This window comes from Anser anser (assembly GCF_964211835.1).
Source record: "Anser anser genome assembly, chromosome: 9".
Classification (NCBI taxonomy): Eukaryota; Metazoa; Chordata; class Aves; order Anseriformes; family Anatidae; genus Anser; species Anser anser.
Window position 1 is genome coordinate 4377691 of NC_139729.1, and position 25340 is coordinate 4403030.

Here is a 25340-nt window from a genome sequence, read left to right on the forward strand (position 1 = left end):
GGCTCCGGCGAAAGAGGGAGGGAAAAAAAGGGCGGAGGGTGGCCCTACCCTGCCCTGCCCCGGGGGCGGAGGGCGGCCGAAGGCTGTTCCTCCTCCCCCGGCCCCGGGGCAGAGCGGGCGTCCGAAGAGCGCTGCCCCGCCGCCGCCGCCGGAGGATGCCGCCCGCCGCCCCGCTGCTGCCGCTGCTCCTGCCGCTGCTGGCGGCGGCGCGCCCCGAGGCCGCCCCGCACAGGTACCGCCGGCACCCGGCCGGCACCCAGCGGGCGCCCCGGCACCCCCAGCACCCCAACCGCAGCCCCCGGTGCCCCGCAGGGCGGCCCCGTGCTGGGCAGCGGGGCTGAGAGCCGGGGCAGCGAGGAGGGGCAGGCCCGGGGCTCCGTCTCGGTGCTTGTCCCTTCCAGCTTTGCTGGCACACAAACAGTAAATGAAAGGTGGTTTTTTTTTCTTGTTGTTCTCAGGCCTACCTTTGCATGTGGAGGAGTTGTGTCTGGAGAGTCGGGCTTTATTGGGAGCGAAGGGTTTCCTGGAGTCTACCCTCCGAACAGCAAATGCACTTGGAAGATCACAGTAAGAGTCTTTACTATCACGAACTCAGTGCTGGAAGAGTGGTCAGGCAGTGGAAGGGGTTGCCCAGGGAAGTGGTGGAGTCACAGTGGCTGGGGGTGTTCAAGGGAAGGTTGGATGTGGTGCTTGGGGACATGGGTTAGTGGGTGACATTGGTGGTAGGGGGATGGTTGGACCCAATGAGCTTGGAGGGCTTTTCCAACCTTAGCGATTCTGTGATTCGATGAAGAGCTGCTTGTTGTTAATGCCAGTGGTTCATATGGGATAGCAGATGTGTGCGGTAATGACCTCAATAACTCAGAGCAGCTCAACTACCTGGAGCATTTTAGGGTTACTCTAATATGATGACAGTTGCTGAAAGGTGCAGTGTAGAACTGACCTTGTCTATTAGCAGAATCAAAATTTAATAGACTTCCACAGAAACACCTCTAATGGTTTTAAAATCAACTCCCTTAAAAGCAAGTATGTACCCTTCCCATCACTACAGAAATCAATAGTTAGACCATTAGACCAAAAGGATTAAAGTAAAGCTTTAAGGTGTAGATAATGTAAGGCATCAGAAAAGCAAAATTTGTTGGCAACAAGAAACAGGAGAAGTTTCACGCAAAACCAAAAATACTGTCAACAGGTTTACCTGTAGCACGCTAATAACACTGTTCTACCAGCCAGCACAAGTGAGTCTGGCATACAGCAAGCTGACAAAGCAGTAAGAAAGTGGTGTTACATTTAAAAATGACCGTGCAAAAGCATATGGTATGATTGACATTTTGATGCTGAAATAAGGCTGTAGGGCAGAGACATAGCATTCGTGAGCAGCAAATAGCATTAAGCAGCTAGAACTAAACACTTCAGTGCTGGATGTGCCCTTGTCCACAAACTCAGAGAAAGAGTTCTGAATAAACATTACTTTTCCTCACGTCTGCCTAAACTGCGCCTTCCAAAATTGCCCACGAAATTCCCCTCTTTTTTAGGCACAGTTCACTTAGACCTACTGTGACATTCAGGCCTAGAATGTGGACTTGACAGAAGAAAAAGAAGTACAAAAAGTATGAAAAAAATGAGTCTCTGCGTTGAAGACGAAGATGACCTTAGTTTAAAGGCTGCATTACAAACTAGGTGATGGCTGTTGAATAGGATGCTAGACGATAATTGTCTCTTGCTACTATAGAGATGCTGACGCAAAGCAAGAGACATTGATCTGTTTACAGTGTTCTGTTAAATGACTCTTGTACCAAATGAAAGATGTAATTTTAATCATTTTATCTGAAGGATACCAGTGAAGCTGCAGCAGCCGCCTACTGCACCTTTATGTTGCCTTATTATTAGGGCCAAGTTAAAGGTTACCTTTAATCTGTGACTGGCATTATCCGGAAGAGTACGATGTGAGATGTAGCATATGCTTGTAAACAAACATGCTTCCTGCTGTCTGAGGAGGCTGAGATAACAGCAATTAGCGTGGCCCAGTTTACAATCCAAAGAGCAGACAAATTCTATTTGGAGTCATGCATGCATGCCTTAAATAGAAGGAAAAATAATCAAAGTTAATTTATCAATATAAGTTGGTATTAGATCTTCAAAAGTTCAAAATTGAATCTGGAGGAAAATTATCATTTTGGTGACTAGAGTGTAATTTTATTTTATTTTTTTACCATTAAAAAATTCAGACTACAAATGGAAGCAGCCCTGAAAAAGAATTTACTGATGGATCCTATGGATCTGCCCTTCATCCTCTACTGGAAGTAGAGGGAGAAGAGAACAATTGTATTTAAAGAATCCACACCAACTGGTTTCATTGCAGACTTAATGCTGCTGTTGCCAGCAAGATGTGAGCATCCAGGGTAGCCTTGCACAGATGTGAGCAGCCTTACCACAAAGCTGTAGCAGAGCTGTGCCTGCACTCAGGCTCTATGGATCACAGGAGGGAGCTCAATGGCTTCTGGCATTTCACAGTCATCCTCACTCTTACTTTGCTGCTGTGCTGCCATTTACTCTTGCCCTTCTGACTGATGTACGCCTACCCTCTTGTAGCTCACCCAATGTTGAAGAGCTGCACAACTGCAGTACCTTAGACACTGCTGTTCACTATGCCAGGCTGATTTTTTTTTCCCTGTGAATTGTGCAGAACACTGTGTTTTGGATGTGCAGGCAAGGATATATGGAAGGCAAAGACTATGATAACTAGGAAGACTCAGTCCATACCTTCTGTAAAAAGAAAGCGACTTACCCAACCAAGGGGAAGTGGTATACTTAAGGACCTGGCTAGCCTGACTTTGAACAACAAAATCCTTTCACCAGATATGGCTGAGCCTCAGACCAGTTTGCAGTAGCACCCAAATAGGAAAGCAAATTACACTGCCGTGAAGAAATATGCTGCAGTTACTATGTTAGGCTTCTTCATTTAGCATCTGATCTTGGAAGGTGACTAAAAGGCTTTTGCCTGTCAGTTTTAGCCAAAGGCTGTGAGCACCTTCCCTTACTGAAAACCCTCTGCCTCATGCAGGATCTGACAAGTCTGCAAGACTGGAGAGACATCAATTCACTTTGCATCTGGGTCACAAGAAGCATGAGGCTGTTGTTTTCTCAACTAGAGGATCTCATCTTCTAGAGAAGAAATCCCCAGTGAGGTGGTGACAGCTAATTCATTCTTTAGAAGAAAGTAGGCTTAGAAAATGTTACGGGTAATACAGATAAAGCAATGTAGCATTCAGGTGTCAGCTGAAATCTTTCCAACTGGTTTGCTAGAGCTAGAAGAGTCTCTCTAACTCAGTTATGGTTCTGTTATTTCAAGAGACTGGGACTTTTTCAGCTGGCTAAAGAAAACAGCTTCTCTATTCTAAGAGCTCTAAGAAGTGTTCAGCACATGCTTGTGGTTATATTACAACCTTGGCAGACTACCCAGCAGCTTTTAGTTGGCTTTGCTAAGAAGTCATTTGTACAGCTATTTCCTTTCCTATAGTAACATATATAGCTTTATCTAAAATGTCATATACATTTACTTTTAATACTCTGTAATCCTTTCTTGGCCATCACCTCACACAAATGTGTCACATAGTCCAAGAATCTGGATTACTGTCCTGTCTTTTTCTGGCAGACTGTAGTTCTCTTAAAAGTCTAACAACTTTTTTTTATATGCAAAAATGATACCTAAGACCGTCAGAGTTACATAAGGTCATATATTTATAGGTTCGAGAGCTGTGTTCCAGCAGGTTTGCCGACAATAAGCAGGGTTTGAAAATTTTTACTTATCAGGGCATTGGCAATCTGCCCTGGGGGACTGAAATATTTTGAATCGTTTTCTCTACATTTTAAGCATTTGTTTTCCCATATAGTTGTGCAACTTCCCTCCTAGTAGAGAACAGGTCTTTACCCGTGGTTGTATGGATTGAAAAGACATAGTTTAACATAATATTGTGCTTTTGCCAGGGAGAGCAAACTGATAGGATTTTTTTTAGATTGTTCCTTTGTGGCTGGAGATGATGGAGTTAGGGAACAAGGGACTGGGCAGGAACTATGGTTCTTCCCAGGATGTAATTCCAAATATCTTTCATATTCATTCTCAGCAGAGACAGCCAATATATTTGGCTTGAAAGTAGCTGGTATGTTTTTGAAAGTTACCTAGGACTGCTGTGGCAAAACATACAATCAGCATTTTGATAGTAAACATTTACAATATAGGTTTAAAAATCAGCCAAAATATTTTCTCAGAAGGTTGGCATTTCAGGATTTTTCACCAACAAAAGGTTATTTCCAAAGCAAATAATCTCAAATACATAACTTGGAAGAGTGGGACACTGTGAGTATCTTGCCAGATACTTAAAGAGGCCCAATCATGAAAAAGCTTTGTTTTCAGTCAGAATAACAACAGAAAAACAGCTCAAGTACGTTAAATGTAAGTGAATTTTGATTAAGATTACATGAAATGCCTATAATGAATGGCAATCAAAAAAAAAGATCTGGGAACCTTATTTTGTGGTGAGTTGTATATTTCTGAAATAATCCCACCCTTTCTAAGAAGTTAATAATCTATACAGATGATTTATAGGCATTACACTCTAGAACAACTCTCCCTAAAAATTCAGGGACTGCTCTTTTCCTTTAACCTACTATAGGAGTACTGCAAGTTTGTGAAAAGAAGTGGCATCCTTCATGTGAGTTCAGTGTCATAATATCTGATCCTAAAAAAGTCCAGAGAATCAAATAAGAAGAAAAGCCAAGGGCAAGTATGGGTCGGTCATACTCAGTTGACAAGGAGGGGCAGACGTTGTGGCTCTGCTATTGTGAGATACCAGCTGGATGGATAAAACAGAAAAAAGGCACACCCTGCAGGGAAGGCATCACTTCTTCCTTTGATTCCTCTTTCTTTTTAAGAACAGAGCTACAATTCCTTCCAATTCCTTCTCTGAGGTATCCCATCTTCTTACTGCATAAGGCTCAGATGTGTCTCAAAGTAAACAAAACTGAGTCATGCTGGCCTGTGCTTTCTCCCTTTGGGTTTCTCATGGAGCAATATTTTTGATGTCTTAGGATAAACACTGGCAGATTTTAACACATTAGTTTCAACTTTTTAAAAAGGAAATGGTAGAAGTCAAATAAATGTATTGTTTCGCAAAGATGCCTATATTCAGGGCGAGATTCCTTGGGAATAGCTGCTAACTGGTGTGGCTGTTGCCAGAATGTGGAACTACCATCATCTGCACTCTCACATGTCATCTGGTCAGACCACAAACTTTCAATTCATTTTAACATGACGGAACACATTTGTTATTTTTGTGAATCATGACAAATATTATTTTGATAAGCAACATTAGTTTATATAGTAATGACAGTATGTAGCGTCTGTGATTAAGGAACTGAGTTCACACATTTGTATGTGTGAACATATATATAAACATGATACATAAATAACTTATCTCCCCAAATTCAGCTAAATGTGAGCAAGGATTATTCTGACAACTAAGGTCTGGCAAGGGTTCCTTGTTGAACACACACAACCATGTGGCTGAGTACATCTGTGGGGAACAGTCTTGGCCAAGGTAAATACGCTGAATTAACAGAAGCTGGAGAGACTAAAATCTGTAATTAAATCTATAATGCAATGTGGTATAGTATAACATAGTCAATGGTGGAAAGAGAAGAAGGGGAACCTTAAAGCCCAAGACTTGAGTGAATGGTTGACTGGCAACTCAGAGTTTGGCTGCTTTGCCAGCCTCCTTTCCCCCCTGAGCGCAAGTCGGTCCCCTGTCCTGGTTCTCTCAATGCCCCCCCTGGGGCAGCAGGAGGGAGGGGAAAGCCTGGCAGCAGAAGTGAGTGGTGTGAGGCTGGCACTAGCAGAGCAGTGCTGGCTCAATGTGCTCATGCAGCAAAGCTGTCAGTGAGATCCCATTGGCATTACTGAAGGATAATGACTTGGATAAACCAGAACGCATTTCTAGAAGGACAGCAAAAAGCCTGTTTCTTACCCCAGAACGAGCCACCTCTCACATTTCAGCTTCCTTCTCCAAACTCTGGGAGGGGCAAGATGTCTTCAAAGAAGAAACTGAAGCTGAGAAAGTAGGGAAAAATCTCATAAGCACTGATAAAACTAACCTAACGTGATAGAGCAGCTCAACTTTCAAAAACAGTGGAAGAAAAAGGGGAAACTCATTAAAGATAAGTTAGTAAAACTGCAAATACACTGAAAACCATGGTTTGTTGTAGGAAGTGTTGGACAAGTAGCTCAGCCTGTATTAAATTAAAACATGATAACCTTTAGAGGTTACCTTATTTAATTCCTATTGTACCAGTTGTGTAGACTTAAGAATAACAAGTGTTCCAACCCCAGAAGAGCATGTGTTATTTTATATACAGCTGTTTACTACTTCTGGGGAGAGAAAAAATATAAAAAAGCTGCTTTTATTTAGCTGCCTAAATCTAACTTTATCTGACTGAATTTACAGCCAGATTTTTTTTTAACTGATCTGTTTTGTCTCATAGAGTTTGTAGTATAACCACAAATAACATTCATGTCTTCTGACATGAATCCTCAGTTCCTCTTCGCTTCTTTTCTTAATGCCTCTTGGTGATTCAGACCACAAGACAAAAGTGAATGCAATAATAAGACATTTAGTTATGAGAGCAGTGATTCAAGGAGTCATATTGCTTTCACAGGATGTCTTACAAAGTGTCCACCCATCTATATTGGCCTTATGCTGAATAAATATACATGTGGGTTATTTTCCTATACCAGCTATATGGCTTGCTCATTTCAGTAGCATGACAGTTAAACCTAACATCTGGCTTTAAAGTTTCCTAAAACATAGTCATCATGCTGTGGAATTTCTGGGTAAGATTAAATGAGTTTTGTGGTTTTAATGTAGTAGTAGTAGTAGTAATAATGTACGTCACCACAGGAGAGCTGCATGCAGTTTTGGAAAGAACTTTGAACAAGGATTAAAGGAAAATGTTCTGAAACTATATTCTGTGCAACAATGTGAACTGCTGTGGGGCTGGTCAGCCCGTGTCTGCATGGGCCCTCGACAGATGTGAACAGCCCTTGCAGAAGTCGGCCCTGCAGAATCGGTACTGGCACTGGACATAAAAGCATCTGCATGAGCAAGTAACCTTAGCATGTATACAGCACGTTTTTCATTACATTTGGAGCTGTTGCTATTATTACTCTCTTCCGTGGTTAAGAAGTCACTTCCATCTATCCACTTCCATCTGACAAGGCATTTTTAACAACTGAGACTCATAAAATTCCAATGCTGTTTGATGATTTCATGTAGGCACAGTTCAGTTCTAGTTTATCTCAAACTGGTGTTTTAAAATAAGTCACTGTTAAGAAGAAAAAAAATTCATGAACTCTTAAATGAAGTGCCTTAAATGTGGACTTACTGCAGATATTAAGTGTGTGTTATATATTTAAAGCTGAAAATCATAGCAATGTCTCAGTAAAACAGAACAGCTGCAATTATTTTAATTGGTAACCACTCTACCAGGCTATGAATTGAATGAAGATAATTACGCTCTGCCTAAGTTACCTCTATACTTTAAAATACCGTTTCCCTTCTTCCTGTCCTGTTAAATAGAGTTGAGTGCTCATTAGAATAGTTTTCACAGTGTGCTGCTTATGCTCTTAAAAGCTTGCAAGTCTATCTGAGGAAGCGTTCCCCTCGTAAACTATTACGGTCTCATAATTTACATCCTTTTCACTACTTTTGCCTCTTTCACAATGTCCACAGATACAAGCATTTAAGAAGATTTACCTTGCCTTATGTTTCCGCAGATATTTCAGAAAACAAAACTCTTTTCTATATTGAGGACACCCACAAATGTTTTTGGTTTTTTTTTTTTTGAACTCTGCTTATAGTTTCACATGTTCTTTCCAAATATAACTCTTTCACTTCAGCTTTCATGCTAAATGAACCCACTCCGATAGCTGACTATTAGGGTTGTACAGTATTAGCTGTGAAGTTTCCATTTGGAGTTACAAATGTAAATTATGTTGATAAATAATATGACACATCAGCAAGATAACAAGAACCATTTCATTTTCTCAAAATTGTAAATTACTTGTTCTGTATTTAAAAAAAAATCTCATTAATCTTATCCTCCTAGCCTCACTTGGTGACAGGGAGCTGCATGGTTGATTGCAATACTTTCAGCAGAGAAGTGAAACATGCCAAACTGATCTGGGAGGTGAAGGCATATAACTAACTATGACAGTCTGGCTAGAGGGTACAGTGCATCAGATAGACAATAATGCTAACAGAGATGGCTAGAGTTTTATTTTTATGATTGGTCCAATATGATTTTAAAAAACATACTAGAGCATAGTATGAGGAAAAAGAGCTTAACTGGTGAAAGTAGAAGGACATGAAAATATCCATGCAAAAAGTGGGATCAGATAGGTATGTGTCAGTCACACCTCAAGATATATCCCCCCCACACACACCTCTCTCTCTCTTTCTCTCTCTCCCCCTCTCTCTCTCTCTCTCTCTCTCTCTCTGCAGGTTCCAGAAGGAAAAGTTGTGGTTCTTTCTTTTAGATATTTAGACCTGGAAAGTGACAATTTGTGCCGATATGATTTTGTGGATATATACAACGGCCATGCCAATGGACAACGCATCGGCAGGTTCTGTGGTACTGTGAAACCAGGAGCCCTTGTATCCAACAGCAATAAAATGTTGGTGCAGATGACTTCAGATGCTAATACGGCTGGAAGTGGATTCATTGCAAAGTTTTCTGCAGCAGAACCACATGAAAGAGGTAACTGTCAATTATGTATGTGCTGAAGACAAATATAACTGTACAACTCTATGGAGAGCTACACTAATGCTAAAGATGTGATGCTAGAAATATTAGGGATTGTGTTGCTCAATGTATTCGTTAATTACCTTACTTAGCAAATAGCGAAGTATAATTGATTACCCATAATAGTTAATCAAAATAGCAAAGAGGAGGGCTGACTATTTTGAATTGCAGGACCGCATCTAGCAGCGATATGGTAATAGCTTGTCAATAAAATTAAATTCAATGTAGATAAACGTTGCAAATAAGGGAGAAAACACCCTAACTTCATGTATACGACAGGCTCTGAATTGACTGTAGTATTTAGGAATGAGATCATGGGTTTGAAATAGAATAATTTATGAAAACAGTAATTGAGCATAATAACAAAAGCAGTAATTAAGCATCCCTCCAGTGCTCAGTAAGTAACAAAAAAAATACAGAAACTTAACATTTTTTTGAAAACAGTATGAAAACCAAACCTTTTCATGGATCTCTTCAGGCTGGAAAAGAGAAGCTCAGTGGGGGTATAGGAGAGGGCCCTCAAGTCATGGCCAGTGTGGAAAAAGTGAATGGGGAACACAGCCACTGTTTCTAATACAAGAGACAGATGAGCAAGTGGCTGCAAAGGAAAGGAAATGGTGATTCTTCCTAATGAGCTGTCAAGTGGTGGAGTGCTGTGCCACAGGACATCACGGATTGAAAATTTCTACATCAAGTTTAAAAACAATTAGGAAAAAGTATGAAAGAAAAAACTTTTTAGGGGTTATTGAACACAAAGGCATTACCTTTTGCTTGGTAAATCTGTGACATTACAGGGAGGTCATATTACTGGGTGCCTGCCATACCAATTAACTCATTTCAAGGCTTTTGGTATTTTGCTACCAGACTAGACAGGTTTTTGGGCTGATGTAGTGCAGATGACAGCTAACTCATTAGTCCTTCCAGTTCCATCAGTGTGGACAACTTTCTGAAAAACATATTAGACAACCATCACAAGATAGAGTCACTTTAATAAAGACTCCTAATGGTATTATAAGTAAAGATTACATACCTGATATAGGCTTGTAATTTGGGACTGTGAGGAGTAGATATAGAGAAAAATGACTTGCTCCATCGTGGGCTCTCCACAGGTGGCAGTTCCTTCAGGGAACACTGTCACCTCCACATGGCTCCACTAGGGGCTGTGGGGAAGCCATGCTCCAACTCCTCCTCCTCCTCTGACCCAGGTGCTCATAGGGCTGGTTCTCACTGTACCCCCCCTTTCACTTCATCTTTCTGCCCTTTCTTAAATCTCTTTTCCCCAAGGCACCACCAGCTGGGTTGCTGGGCTCAGCCATACCCTGTGGTTCAGCCATTGGGGCCAGCAGGAACTGGGCAGAACTGTCTGAGTCCAGCATGGAGCAGACCTGGCCTAGATCTGCCCCGAGGCCTCACGGCCCCCCACCAGTGCCTGGGCACCGGCACAGCGAAGCCAGCGCATCAACTGGGTCACACACATTGCTTTTGGCCTCTACTTTGCATGGTGTACTGTACTTCCAGGAGATCAGTACTGTGGGGGACGACTGGAGAAGCCTTCTGGCTCCTTCCAAACGCCCAACTGGCCGGAGCGGGATTACCCAGCCGGAGTTACGTGCTCCTGGCACATCGTCGCCCCGAAGAACCAGGTAAGGCGCCGCTATCGCCCCGCGCCTCCCGCTACCCACCAGTGTTGACATGTTGCCAACAGCCCGTGCATGTGATGTGCTGCTTGCATGGCACTCCAACAGTGAAAACACTGGCTGAAATTTGGAGTAGTGTGGGCCCACCTAGCCCCAGCTGTACTCACCTTTTTCTCATACATGACCAGGCTCACTTGAGGAAACTAAACATTACATGCTGGTTTATGTGTGCTGACACATTCCCCTATATTAAACTTTCAGACCAGCTATGGCTGGTGAGGCTTTTAATGAGGATCTTTTAAAGATGATTTTGTTAATTAACTAAACATCATGTAAATTAAGTTCGAGGAGGTGATCATCTCAGCACCAGGCATGATGATGACAAACGCTAAGTTTAAAGTCTAACTCCATCTGTAGCATTTTCAGCATTAGTGCTGTTTGTTACAGAGGGACTCGAGTAGAGCTGACTGAATTTATTAAAAGCAGAAATTATTTTATTGGTTCCGCTCGCAGTACTGGGAATATATTCAGATCTGTCTTGCACAGGGATCTTCAACGTACAATTCATAAAATTTGTCTTATTTTATATTTTGAAGGCTTTATCTCATAACATGATTGCTTAATTAGCCAGACACCTTCAAGTGTACATTACCACTTCAGTAAGACTCAGAGATCTAACAGTAGAGAAATATGGCTCATTTGCCACTGTTTGCCACACATGGCCAGAACATGTTGTTCCCTATGCCGTAGAGCTCGTCTCAGTCCTAGCTTCACATTTTGTGATTGTTGCTGAGCCATCTGCTCTGTAACCTGGCAGAAACTCTACATTGATTGAATATCCTGGTCACCGAGCATGTTTGCTTTTCTTAACTATCTCCAGCTTTTTACATTCCTCTACATGTAAAGAAAACTTTCTCCTTAATCTTCTGGCTCGTGACCATAATCCTCTAAAAAAGCTGCCCCAGATAAATATATTCTTCAGATCTTTCATACTTTTCCATTTCCCAAGATATTTTTTCCCCTTGAACTGAAGCAGTATGTCAGCTTAGTCTTTCCTGTTCTCCTCTTTAATCCACATTCCTTGCTTGCTAGGTACAGGTCATTTAACAATCCTATAGAGAGGCAGTCATTTTTAAAATCTTATCTTTAAACTGCAGATTACGTCAGTTCTTTTCAGCCATCTCTAGATAAGCCTAAAAACTCTTCCCAAGCTTGTAGAGAAGATCTAGGAAATGTAATGTAAGCGTAAAAATTAAGGCACTATCTTGTGCCTTTTCAGCATCCTGCTCCATAAATCCATGTGTCCGAATATATATCTTTCACGTGCTGCAAAAGTGGTTGCTTGCATGCAAACGGGAGAGTTTTGACAATAACAAGAGCAATTTTTGAAAATGTAGTGAGTAAGCATCTCTCTCCAAGTTCAAATAAAAAGCTTTTCACTCTCCCATTTGCCAAAGTTTAGGTCACACTTTCTCCACTTCCTTTCACAAGCATGTGAGCAATAAAACAAGCCAGTGTTTTGCTTCTAATATAACCAAATAATTTCTTCATTTATTTCAGAAGATGGAGCAGCTCCTCATGATGGTGAAGAGCTTCTAATCTATCATGAAATACCTCTCTGTTAGTGCAAAGAGCACTTATGAACAATAAATAGTAAAGTAGGCATGATGGCATGCTGCTTTTCCTGTGTATGGAAAAATTCAGCATTTCTGTTTCCACTTGCATTACTCCTTTCTATACCATCTTTTGGTCATAAGCCTATTAATGAGATAAGTACTTCCATTTACAGTGCATTTTTTCCCATATTGGTGACAAGGTTCTTGAAACAAACCTCTTGCTCGTCTCAGAAACCAAATTGCTGTCCTTGAAGTTTCTCTTTGCCCTGGGCTACTTATACTTTTGAGGTAACAAAATGATGCATTATATGTCAATAGTGCAAAAGCATATCCTGGCAAAACTAAAACATGAGGTGATAGCAGGCTACCTTTATTACAGATGTAGAACAAGATCACCTTTACTATGTTAGTAAATTAACATGTAGGTGATCTACAGATGGCTTTGTAGTCTTAAAACATTTAATAGCATCTTGTTTGAGACAGCCCTTTGAAGAGAAATCCTGCATACCCACAGCCAACACAATTCAGTGTTGTCATTCAAGTCTCATTTGTGCTATTTACTGGAGGATGATTAAAAATACTGTTGTACTTCATATAAAGAAGCAACCTAAATGTAGGCATTACCTTTGTTTCATTCATGTAGTTATGTTGTGTTTTCCTTCCTTGCTGCACACAACTGAAAAGCATGCTGCAGGACTTACTTTCAGACTCATACCTGCAATTTCTTTTCCATTGTTTTTCTTTCTTGAGTAGAAAAGTACATAAATTACAAGTTATATTGGAGAAAATAACATCAGTACTAGAAATAACAGTTATACTAGTTCACAGCTAGGACTTCTGAAACCCTAACATTTATGGAAATTCTGTATGGAAACATTACTTCTTTAACTACTTAGTTTCCCTTGGTTTTAGTCTTATTGTTTAGTAATTTTCTATTGATATTATTGTGTTTGACCTTCTTATTTCTACATCAAGTAAATAGGGGATTTGCAACCACAGAGCAGTGGTTTAAAATCTGCTCTTGATCTAGTCAGTGAAATGGTTCTTACCAACTTTGGCCTTGCTTTTTCGTTAGCATATCTAGGGTGATACAATGGCACTAATAGCCCTCTTTCTGTGGTTTAGATTTAAGTTAGTTTCTTTAAAAACAGTGCAACACCTAACTATTACTATTCAGTTTACATTCACTCATAAAGATAACTACAAGAAGCTATATTTGCATATACTTGAGAACAAAATGTTATATAGAATACTAAGGTCCTATTTTGAAGTGTTTGCTAGAGAGATTCAAATACCAAATCCACGATCAAGTGGATTAAGGACTTTTGCTTTATGGAAGGCAAAAATCATTTAGTAGTTCATATGAAGAGGTCATTTACTATAAGTACTGCTCAAATTCTGCATACCAAAGTCTTAGTAAGTTACTTGCACTTTCTCTGCAGCTAATAGAATTAAAGTTTGAGAAGTTTGATGTGGAGAGAGACAACTACTGCAGATATGACTATGTCGCAGTGTTTAATGGTGGGGAAGTCAACGATGCGAAAAGGATTGGGAAGTATTGTGGAGACAGTCCACCAGCGTAAGTAACTGTCTTTGATGATGAACTTTACAACACTATATGTCACTTTGCTAATGGTTCTGTACTAGGCTTTTGAAAGATATTTTTTTTTCCCTTAAATATCTCATTTTCTATCTCCAATTGCATTTCTAGGAGTTGTTTAGTATCTTGTCTCTCCTGAGGTTTTCTCTTTTCCTCTGTCCCTCCATGACTAGCCCTGGCTCCAACCCCTGTTCTATCCTGTCCCTCGAGGCTCATTAGAGCTCAGTCTAATAATGCCAACAGTAACGCTACTGATATTGGTATGATACCAGTATTAATGCTAGCTGAACACTAGCATCACTTACTGTGTTTTGATGGTAGATGCTGAAGTGCAGGATCCAGCTGAACGCCCTAGTCCCTTGGCTCTTGACTCACTTGATCTGACTCATGTTACCTTCAGTCACACCCCTTCTGCATGTTCCACGGCTGCTCCATGCGTCACTGCTTACCATCTCTTGTGTGTCACTGCTCACCATCTCTTCCAGCTGTGCCGAGGTGTGTCCCCTCCTGGCACATGAGCGTGCTGGGTAGCACCACAGGCTTTCAGCAGCTTTACTGTCAAACTGCTGCTGCTACCATCCTTCCCACCTGTGCTAAAAAAACCCAACAAAACCACTCCCAACGTTTTCAAAATCCCAACCCCCAAATAAACACGAGACCTCCCCATAATGGCCCCACCTCTCCAACGCCCAAGAAACAGCCCCAGTGCAAGGAACGGTAGCAATAGTAGATTATAATTATTTAAAAAGTATGTCTTTTTTGAGCAAGGCTAGTAATTTTTAACTTTTTTCCTCCCTTGTTCCCCTTCCATTAAGCATCTTAAAACTGAGTAGCTTTACAAGATGAAGGGGATGAAGAAATACAAGCTATTAAAAAATTCATGGAAGTGTGTGAATAGATTTAAGTCTCAGAAGTGACAGCTAGTTTGATTCCCAAGAGCAAGTAATTATGGTATAAGGGGAGGAGGTGCATGCCTCAGTCTTTCTTGGGATTTACTGTGAGGTTTTTTGGGTTTTGGTTGGTTCTTTTTCTAAGGTTATGTGGTATACCCTCCAGAGACAAGAGGGGAGGCAGACATTCTGCAGAATTCTAAAAAGACTTTTCTTCTCCATGCAGCAGCTATACTCTTTCTCTTGCTATTTCTGATCATTACCTAATAGCATGAAAATGCTAGAAATAGAGGCTAGCCCTACAGAAATGTATTTGAAATTTGGTAAGGATTTAATTAAGTGCAGTGTTGCACCTAAAATATATTAACTTCAGTTTCCTTCAGCCACCTCAGGCTTTTGGTCTGGAGTTGCACTTTTTTTTTTTTTAAACATCAAGTTCCAATTTGGAAAAGATAATTCTTTTCAGGCTTAAGTTCAGTGCTGTCTTCTTGTAATAAAGTTAAAAACCTGCTCTGTAAAAAAGATACTGACACCAGAAAGTCTTACAGGTAAAATTGTGAAGTGCTAGTTAATTTAGGCCATTAAAATGACGCAAGAGACTAAATTTGAGCTGTAGTTACATACATAATCACTTCCTTATTTGCAGGACAAACTTCACTAGCAGAAGTAGAACTATCTTCCCTTATTGCCTCCAACCCAAAGGCTGTAGTATGGAAGGAGACCGTGCAAGGCAGAGTTAGTATTAGAGTCCATAAGGCAAGAAGGTGGGTTACAAGTCTTGGACATCCACTTCCACCCCTTTGCCAAATGACATTCAGAACTCCTCCATTTTTGCCTCATGTATGTGTCCATAGCAAAGCCACTTCATACTTTCCAGCTTAGAGTTTTGCCTGGAAAAAAAGATGCCATGCATTGTTGCCTTGCAGCGCCGTGGCACTCAGAATGACTGCAGGTAGATCGAATACATCTCCAATCAGGCAATACATTTATTTGAGCTGAATGTTGTAAGCACCAGTATATATATCAGATAACAAAAAATCATCATCTGAAGTAAAAAAAAAACTCTTCCCCAAGGGAACTCTACTGGACACATGCCAGTATTTTACACAGAGTAAAACACAATGGCCAGCAGATGACAGAGGTTAGTAATGTTATTTAGTGCTTTACAACAAGGTAGACAGGTACCTCATTGAGGAGCATAGCATGAGAACCTCATTGTGACTTTACAAATCCATCCCTTACAGCTGAACCCTTAACATAGATCAGTAAGGTATTTACCTTTAAGCTCCTGTAAAATAAACAAAAAATAAATAACCTAACTGAATCTGCCCCTAGAAATACTTAACTAGCAATGTTCCATACAAATACCTTCCTGCCATGGGTGTTTTGCTGAGCACAAGTTGGATCCAAAAGACGATTGAGTACCCGGACTAGTTTCCTACCTGAATAGAGCACAATTAGAGTCCAGTTTAACTTTCTCTTTTTCCTATTTAAGTTGTGACATTGCAGACCTTTTCCAACTGAGGTAAGAAGTGAATTCTACAAGATCTTACCCTTCCCTTGGTTCTCAAAAAACAGCAGGGAACAACACCCCTTCAAAAATGAAGCCGGTGGCCTCCAGTCCCTGTGACTTAGTTGCCTCTTTCCAGTTAAGACATAGCCCAGCTGTGCAGTATGCTTTGAACCATCAGGATTTGGTCTTGGCTGACAAAGCAACACAGAAGAAAGAAGTGCTAGTTAATCCCTGAGAGGTGACCAGGAGTGGCTTCCTAAACCACCTCTCAACTGTGGCTCAGCATCTTTCCCCACAGCAGGTCAAAGCTGTGAATTGGTCTGCCAAAGCCCTAGTGGGCTTCAAAAATATAGTCATTTTAGTATGGACTTTGTGCAACAGGTAAATAAGGGCAGAAGTCTGGGCTCAGACCCAGGCCACATAGCTCAGAGATGAGATTTCCTGTTACAGAATGTTAGAAGTTTCCTGAAAGAAAGTTTTAGGACAGCATTGCTTACTATCCTGATCTAGTCCAGAGCTTGAATAGTCCCTTTCCCTTACAAAATAATATATAGACAGCTTATGTATCCAGTGGAAAGGGAGAAAGTATGGCTCTTGGGGATTTTCCACTAGCTCTGCAGAATTCTCACCAAAATTTATCAGCTGGGTTCAGAAAAACAGTAAGGACAGGACCACTGTTGTAAAAAATACTGAAATCATGGTATGTAAACTGAATCATGAAGGAGGACTTCTATATAGAGTATTATTTATGGATCTGACACAGCAATTAAACAAGGTGGAACTCATTAACCAGTAGTTACAGACAATGTAATGTGGCATTTTGTAACAGAAACAGCATACTTAAGAAAGATTAGTAAAGTAGATACCTTGAACTCATTTGGTGGTTGCAGAGATTAACCGAGATCCAACTGTAGACCAGGAAGCACATAGCGTAACCACATATCTGATTCCTGAGTGCAATTCGTACACTACATAAATGAATAGTACAGATCATAATAATAAATTAAGAGAAATCATCACTCTAAAAAACAAACACACCATCTACCCTTGAGACAAAAAGCCTTTTTTCAAAAAGATAGTATACACCGGTCAAATTTTTTAGATTACTTGGTGTTTTACTTCTGGTGTTCAGCAAGCAGAACAAAGCTTTCCTACAGCTGGTAACCCCCCTCCTAATTCTGCAGCCTGCATCAATACTGTGGTAAGAAAATCAATCTGTGCAATTACCGCAGTAACTGTAAATCGGAATTCCAGATAATCATGCACTTACTTTTGGTTATGTCAAACTCAACCCTCAGTGAGCTGATTTCTGAAATACCTGGGGAAAAAAAAAAAAGAAAAAAGGAAAAAAGAAAAAGGAGATAATGACAAGTTTTTACTCTAAAAGCCCTAAAAAGCATCTTGAAGAACTCCTGCTAAAGGCTCATGAACACTGTCAGATTTCCTGAGAAGAAGCAACAAAGTCAGTTTAGTGAAAATACATCTTAAAACCATTTTCTCTTTTCTTCTCTCAAGTATCTTTTGCCTCTATGTTTATCTCTATATTAATTTTTCTTCCTCTTTCCAAACAAGATAATCTGTGTTAATAATTATAAATGAATATTGAGACAAGGTCTGTGGAATGCTCAAAAGAACAAGAGAAGTGTTCCTTTGCTAGACTTGCATGCCATACAGTTTGCTCTAACAGTAGTCTTGAATGAAGACTCATCACACTACATCTAAATCCAGAGACAGTGTCACAATAGATACTACACAGTTTATGAACTGAAAATTAACACACAGAAGAGTGCTTGTTTACAAATTTTCAAATCCTAACAAAGTAACAGCATTAGCTCTCTAAGGCCTCAGTATCCAATCATTGGTAAAACCTGGGTCCACAGAAGTAGTACCAACCCCAAATATTTTTTAGTGTTTTTATTGAACAATTCCAGAGTCCAACATCAAATTAATTTTCTTCAGACCTTCCAAATATGTATTTTTCAATAGACAAAAAATGATTTAAAACCCCAAAACATTTACTCACCTCTGCTATCTATTGAGGATTTCTTTATTATATTTCCCCAAGGCATTAATCTAGCCCTCGTCATTCCATGTAAGTGAAGTCTGCAATGAAGCCACAAAGGAATTTAAAGATACTTACACTGACATAACCCTCAGGAATCAGAGGTTTATGATTCAACAGAATGAGGTTCTCAGTTCTAACATCAGTGTCTGACAAGCTAGCAAAGGAACATGTATTTCAGTATTAGTCTGGGGGCAGATAGAGCATTTATAATAATAATAAACATGAAGCACCTTTTTTTTGTGACAAGAATTCTATTAATGGTTTTTGGCTTTGACATTAAAACTAATGGAAGTTACTTTTTTCTATTCCAGGCCTATTCTATCTGAGAAAAATGAGTTGCTCATTCAGTTTTTATCTGACTTAAGTTTAACGGCTGATGGTTTTATTGGCCATTATAAATTTAGACCAAAAAAGTTACCAACAACTACAGTTCCACCTACTACCACAACAACCCCTTCTACATCAAGTAAGATTTTTTTTTATTGGATTTATTTGATTAGAAAAATAATGTATTCCAGGAGAAGAAGGTTTTGGAAAGAATTAACAGAAGGTATATTAAAAGTTAGTTTCGTGGTTTGTTAGTATTTAAGATGTTGAGGAAATTAATTAAAATTAATATACTCAAGAGAGCACATAGAATCTAGTTAACATTATTAAAAAGAAAACTCTCCAGTTCACTGTAACAGTTACTCACTCCAGCTCAGAGAATATTCTTGTCTCTTCTCAATTTTTGACAGCTAACTAGCGAGAATCTTTCACCAAATTCCATAGAAACGTAAAGAAAATTCTTTTGTACAATAAGTTCTACATATTTCAGGAAACAGTTTTATTTCAAGGAACTTTTTCTTCTAAATAAATTAATATGTAAAAATCTGGCCATATTTCTCTTCATGTAGTTATTAAGATAAATTGTTATGGAAGCCGCCTGAGCTCTCTTCAGATTCTGCCAACATCCTGTCAATGTGATGCTCTCAGAATTGTTTTTATTCAAAGATTTTCAGGGACAAGAATTTATGAAGAAATACGTCAGACTAAAAATAAGTTTACTTTTATATTTAAGACCAAACAGAACATATGAAAGATCAGGGGAGGATTTCTCTGAAGGCCTTACCAAAACTACCTCATTACTGACATACTGAAGGGACAAATTCTTACAATTTCTATAACCTGAATGAGAACAGTTTAAGATACAGTTATAGCACAAAACCAAATTATTTATGATGTTTTGCAACAGAACCTGATCTGTACTTAAAATGTATCAGAAGTCAGGACAGAAATGGCTTGTCAGCAGGAAACCAAGAAGTTGTGGTGCTTAAATACTGAGACTGAGGTATTTAAAATAGATGAAAATAAACATGAAAAACATGCAATCATAATGACCTGTAAATCATTCCGATGTGACTAGCAGTCCAATGATAAGTAATTCAGCTCTTTTTCACTATAAAGGACTCCTTAAAGTTAGCCTTGATTAACTGAGACAGGGTGTTGGAGGTGTCACATCTCATGCTGCAAGCTTTCTGAAGTCTTACTGAACACCAATGAAGATCACATGAAGACTAAAAACAGACAAGCAAAACAAAACCAAACAATTCAAAGCAAAACAAACAAAAACCAAAACCCACATCAATGAAAAATATGGGGATGAATTTTTAAAGTTGGGATTTGAAAGGCAAAATAATGAACAGGAAGATCTAACAGTCATGGATGTACACGGAAGACAAATAAATTTGTTTGCCACTCAGCTGAATTTCAGAAATCTTCATAAAAAGAATCAGTTAATTCATTAAAAGAGAAGTATAAATATAATTGAGAACTGTAAGAACATAAATAAGTAATCAGTCAGAAGCTCTTTTTCAGAAATTATAGGCTAAGACTTTTGCAAAATGCTGCATTCTAAAGAAAAAAAGCCAAGATATTCTTCGTAACTAATTTATTTTCTTTCGGGGGAAATCAGGGTTATGTAGGTTGTCTGATTTATTTATTTTTTAACCTGTCCATCTCTCAGCTCCATCTTTCTAGTAATTGTGACCTCATCGACCCATTCCAAACAAATTTGAAAAGGACATTAAAACCTTAAAAATAATACAGCCTTATGTGCAAAGTGTTAGCGAGATCAAGTACAGAGACTACTAATATGCAACCTAAGGAGCTGGTGTGAAGGAGAGTATTTACTTGTCTTTAAGCAAAGCATTGTTTCAGAAAGGAAATGTAAGTTAGTGCTAAGCAGCTGTAGCCCCTAATGTTAAGCAGATAATTCACACGTTATAATGTGTTTCAATGTCATCAATAAAAATTATACAGTACTTCATGTCATGAAGCTATGTAAAAAATTTAGAAAAAAAAGATGGGAATTTGAACTCTGATCTCTTCCATCACAGCACTGTAATTTCTGACAGAAGTCCACTCCCTCCCTCTGAAGTAAATGTTACTGTAATCTAATGTTATCATACTTAAAATGTACTACAAGGACTATATTACAATAGGCAAGAACACTAACAAGTTACACATTTAAAAGCACAGCACAATCAAACATTCTCTGTAAAAATCCCACTGTGTAATACCATTAAAACGCACGTGGAAAGAAGATTGGAGTTGATGGCAGGAAAGGGGTATATGGTTATTGTGGCGTTTATGTGCATATCGAGATTTTTATTTCCCCAAGCATACTGCTTGCATTTGTTTCAAAATATCTTATTTTAATTTATTATGTGCTCTTCAAAAAGGTTTGAAACCTACAGTTGCCCTGTGTCAGCAAAAGTGTAAAAGGAGTGGGACTCTTGAAAGCAATTACTGTTCAAGCAACTTTGGTAAGAAAGCAAAGTCTGTTTCTTACTCACTTGACACTGTATGTTTACACATCTAGGAATTTTACCAGATGTATTTCTGAGTTTTAATTAATACATAAGTGATGTTTTTACATCCTCTTATGTGCGTATCTGACATTAGTATCTGTGTATCACTTAAAACGCTCTTGGAGATATTCTGAAATAGGCACTGCAGGTATGTCTGAAACAAGCATACTTCCTCAATCTAAAAACCAAATGACTAAATATAAGGCAGCCTCCTGTAGGAGAGCATTGATTCAATTACTGTCTCGTCACCTCACTCATCTGTAACCGGCCAATACACATTTTATGCCATATCTGCTGACTGTTCCATAACTCAGTTTATAAACTTCCAAAATACTTCTAAAATAATTTATAAGGCAGGGAAGCTTAAAAAAGTGCTTTTCATCCACAGACACTAATCACTGATAAAAAAGGGTGTTTGCTGTATAATTGGATAGCATTGTCACTGATGATCTGTTATGTCTCAGAGGCTTTTTCCAAATCAATACTTAGCTTCTTAATTCCCTTAAAAGATGCCTTACAACCATTAATCCTGTATGCCAACTTGGATGCAACAACTTCGTCCCCAAACCATTTTTTTTTCTTTTTAAATCTAATTCACTCTAATTTTATAGCTAAACCCATGCGATTAGAGAAAGTCTCCTGTTTCAGGAGTGGGGACAGCTTAGTATCATTTTGCTGAAAACCAGACCAGGGTAGTGGCTGCACCCTAAAGCAGAATGAAATCACTGCAGCATGAGACTGCAGGAGAGCCGGGAATTCAGCTTTGCGCTAGAGTATTTTCAGTTCATCTTCTCCACTGTTTTAAGATTAGTCATTGAAAATAGTATCACGTTGTAGTGCTTAACTAAAATTATCAAAATTTAGGACAGGGCTTCTCAATGATTGATGCATTCTAGGAAAAGTTTTATATTTGGTGCCACCAAAATTTGTCGGTAGTGAGTTTTTGTTACTGGCATCACCCACATATTGAGAGACTGTTTCCAGTATTATTTGCATCTTTATTAAGGACTAATATGTTAATTCAATTTCTATGGTCCCCCAAATTTATTTCTAAAAGATTAATTAAAATGTATCAAATGTCTTTTTTCTAGTAATAACTGGAACAGTAATCACAGCAGTAACGCGTGCTGGAAGTTTGCATGCAACAATATCGATCATTAATGTATACAAGGAGGGAAATCTAGCAATCCAGCAAGCAGGCAAGAGTATGAGTGCCAAGATTGTTGTAGTATGTAAGCAGTGTCCTCTCATCAGAAGAGGTAAGTACAGCAAAATAACTGCTTTGTTTGTTTATAAAAGTTTTGAAAATTGTTCTATGAACACAAAAATCAGAATTACAATAATTGATTCTATAATCAGCAACTAATATTTAAATGAAATTAAGACACAAACAACTAGTTATTTAGGTTTGTATTTCATTCTTAGTTTTACCTATAAAAGATGAGACTCAGTTCAAATGAGTTTGAAAAACATTGTTTTTAATACTTGCATGACAGAAAGTAAAATCTGACTTAGCTCTCTCAAATGAAACTCAGTTTGATTTTGTTTTTTACATATATGTATTTTTGGATATAGTTTTCATACACGGTTATTCAGAATGGAAAAACAACAGCATACTGAACCTGAAAGTGCAGTATGTCACAGCAAATAAAAAATAATGTGTTATCCTGTTGCTTCTCTCCTGTATAGATTTACATCTTTGCTGTAGCAATGCCAGTAGTATTAATATAGAACAGCTCATTCTATACCTGTAAACAGCTAGTATTTCTATAGCTATTTTAAACAGTATTATTTTACAGAGTAGATCAACAAAGATTGCCAGTTAAACATAACAAGGGCAACCTATACAATGCTATAAGAAATACTGAGGCTGTTTCACTGAAGTAACTAAGCAAAAAATACAACAGTCATTAGCTTTTTCTCCTGCGCATACCAGTAAAACAGGAGAACATACGTGGATGGAGCCATAGCAGGAAACAGTCAACATAATCTAATAATCACCAAAAAAGAAAACCCACGTAAATGCCAGTGGTGTCCTAAATGTTAAGTATTACTTCAAAGGGGGCAGTACCAAAGCGAACAATCCTTGTCAGATTTTTTTTTCTTTTACCTTTAGTTCTTTGGAAACCAGACATCTGTCTGGGAGACATAATAGCATCCTTGGTGGAACAAATTGTCTCCTTTTAGGTAGACTGCTGGCTCCAAACCACATACTTTTGTTTCTCTTCCTAAATCTCTGTGAATTATTTAATAGCCATTACTTAATATCTAAACTTTGTGCATTTCTGCTTACTCCCCTATAACACCACTCTTTCCTGCCTGAGGCCTTGCAAATCTCTAATCTTTCTAAGCCTTGCAAATACTCAAATCCAACTGATTGCTCCAAAGCCAGGGTTTATCACGCATTAAGTCCACTCTGCTTACCCAACTGCCTCTATATATTTCTAGAGTACGTTTACGTACCTGGGGGAGAAAAAGAGAATGGAAAGAATTAGGTGCATTACCCTACAAACTGAGCATATGAAAAAATATCCAAAAATTAATGAGACGCATTCCTCTTCGGATGTTAGTGACTAAGTTATCCAGTGTTTATACTGCCTTTCTAATGTTTTTTAGACTCATTTGACAAATCTTCTTAAAAAAATATCTCCCGTATGTTTAACTATACAGTAGATGCTTACTTATCTACTTGATTTTTATGTAATTGTGGTTCATTGTATGCTTTGTATATGCTTTGGGTAGGAAGGAAAAAATGCCACAAGCCAGTGGTAACAGAGTGAAAATGAATGCAGACCACAGATATAGAACTATACTTACTAGATCACGCCCTGGAGTTCTGCCTTGTAATATCATACTTTCCTTTATAGGTTTAAACTACATCATCATGGGTCAAGTAGAAGAAGACGGTAGAGGCAAAGTCCTTCCCAACAGCTTTGTCATGAGTTTTAAGACTAAGAACCAAAAGATCCTGAATGCCTTGAAAAATAGAACATGTTAAAACTGAACTCTGCAGCTGCACTCTATCATCTCTCTTGGAAAAGAATTTTCACTTAGTTTAAGTCATGAAAACACTGACTGTCAGCACTAAGACCATGCTTACCCTTTCCTCCCTCGTACCCACCTAAGCTCATTCCAGCACAAAGTGGCATCAGTTACAAATCCTGAATATGAAAGTTGAAGATTTGCAGCACAGCCATCTGATCTGAAACATACCAAATTCCAGTTACTTGGAAGATGTTAATTTATAATAATTGTCCATTTTTTTAAGGAGTTATATATGTAAAATAAGAATTTTAAGTGCAATATTTATAGTAACTCATTATAACATAGCTTTTTCTTTGAAGTTTTTTTATTACATGGATTCCTGCATTATTATCTGTGCTTAATAAAATATTTTAAGATTAAATCATATACTACCTAGTTATTCATTATGTATAAAGTAGGGGATGCTACACATATAAAATGCTGTGCTGGCAGCTCATGTCAAACAGCTCAGGGCTGTAAACACGTTCTGTGGATTGCTAAGCTTTTGCCTTACTGACTGAACCAAACAGTGTAAATGACAGCAATGTTTATTTACAAACCAGATGTAATTTCACAGTTTTAAAATTGCAGTTTTATGCCTTGGTTTTCAGTATCAGTTTCTGTGCAGATTAAGGGGTTTTACACATGGTTTTTTCTGCACTTCCCAGCAGCAGTCTGGGGTGAAGCACTGTGGAAATCATGCTCAGAACTGTGTTTGACTACAATAACCTATTTTCATTTATGACAACAAGACCATCTGTCATGTAACTTTTTTCAGTGCAGCAAGAAGAGTCTAGTAGCCTGCTCCTTCTCCCCCCAACGGCAGGTAGGAAAAGCTCCTGCCTGCCTGCTCTTCTCAACACTCTCCTTAAATCAGCTTGTTTTCCAGTCTGAACACCTCTTTTTTACTGTTTCTCAAAAAAGCAAATTGCTTTTCATGCATAAAAGAAAATAAATCCGAATTCTACTTAACATTTTAAATGTAAATTAATGTAACATACTTCTGAGGACTGGCAAATGTGTTGCAGTAGAAGGGATATATGAAAACCACTTGAATACAGCCTTTTATATCTGTGCTCACTGCATATGGAATCTAAATGGATTCCTCCCACTACACTCTCCATTGTGGAAGAGTCAAGCCTGACTGGCCCCTTACGGGAATCAAAGTGCTGAAAGCAGTAGCCTTGCAACAGGAAACAGGAGCCGGTGCTTCAAGAAACACAGTGCCAGTTTTCTCATGTGAGAATCAGACGCAAAACAGAGGTAACAACCTTCCAAAAAGAAACA

General features: G+C 38.9%; 1 protein-coding gene and 1 long non-coding RNA gene across 2 annotated transcripts; one reads left to right on the forward strand and one right to left on the reverse strand.

Annotated features, from left to right (window-relative positions):
- The first annotated feature begins 15 nt into the window (after nt 1-15).
- Nucleotides 16-24438, forward strand: PCOLCE2 (procollagen C-endopeptidase enhancer 2). The gene is made up of 9 exons (XM_083848200.1): nt 16-232; nt 459-567; nt 8556-8811; nt 10375-10499; nt 13552-13688; nt 18489-18643; nt 20901-20984; nt 22121-22288; nt 23897-24438. Exons 1-9 carry the CDS (start codon nt 156-158, stop codon nt 24025-24027), a joined length of 1242 nt encoding a protein of 413 aa, XP_083704326.1. The 5' UTR covers nt 16-155; the 3' UTR covers nt 24028-24438.
- On the reverse strand, nt 3198-13542 carry LOC310904042. Its single transcript, XR_014587995.1, has 3 exons — nt 12734-13542; nt 9621-9802; nt 3198-6106 (listed from the first exon to the last, which is right to left on the reverse strand). It is a non-coding gene; the product is annotated as an uncharacterized lncRNA (long non-coding RNA).
- Nucleotides 24439-25340: the final 902 nt, after the last annotated feature.

What these genes read in the sequence shown, in the direction of transcription:
- PCOLCE2 (XM_083848200.1), top strand. Translation starts at nt 156, where the DNA reads ATGCCGCCCGCCGCCCCGCTGCTGCCGCTGCTCCTGCCGCTGCTGGCG. An exon ending in CCCGAGGCCGCCCCGCACAG is followed by an intron (nt 233 to 458) that starts GTACCGCCGGCA and finishes TGTTGTTCTCAG; the next exon opens with GCCTACCTTTGCATGTGGAG. An exon ending in AATGCACTTGGAAGATCACA is followed by an intron (nt 568 to 8,555) that starts GTAAGAGTCTTT and finishes CTCTCTCTGCAG; the next exon opens with GTTCCAGAAGGAAAAGTTGT.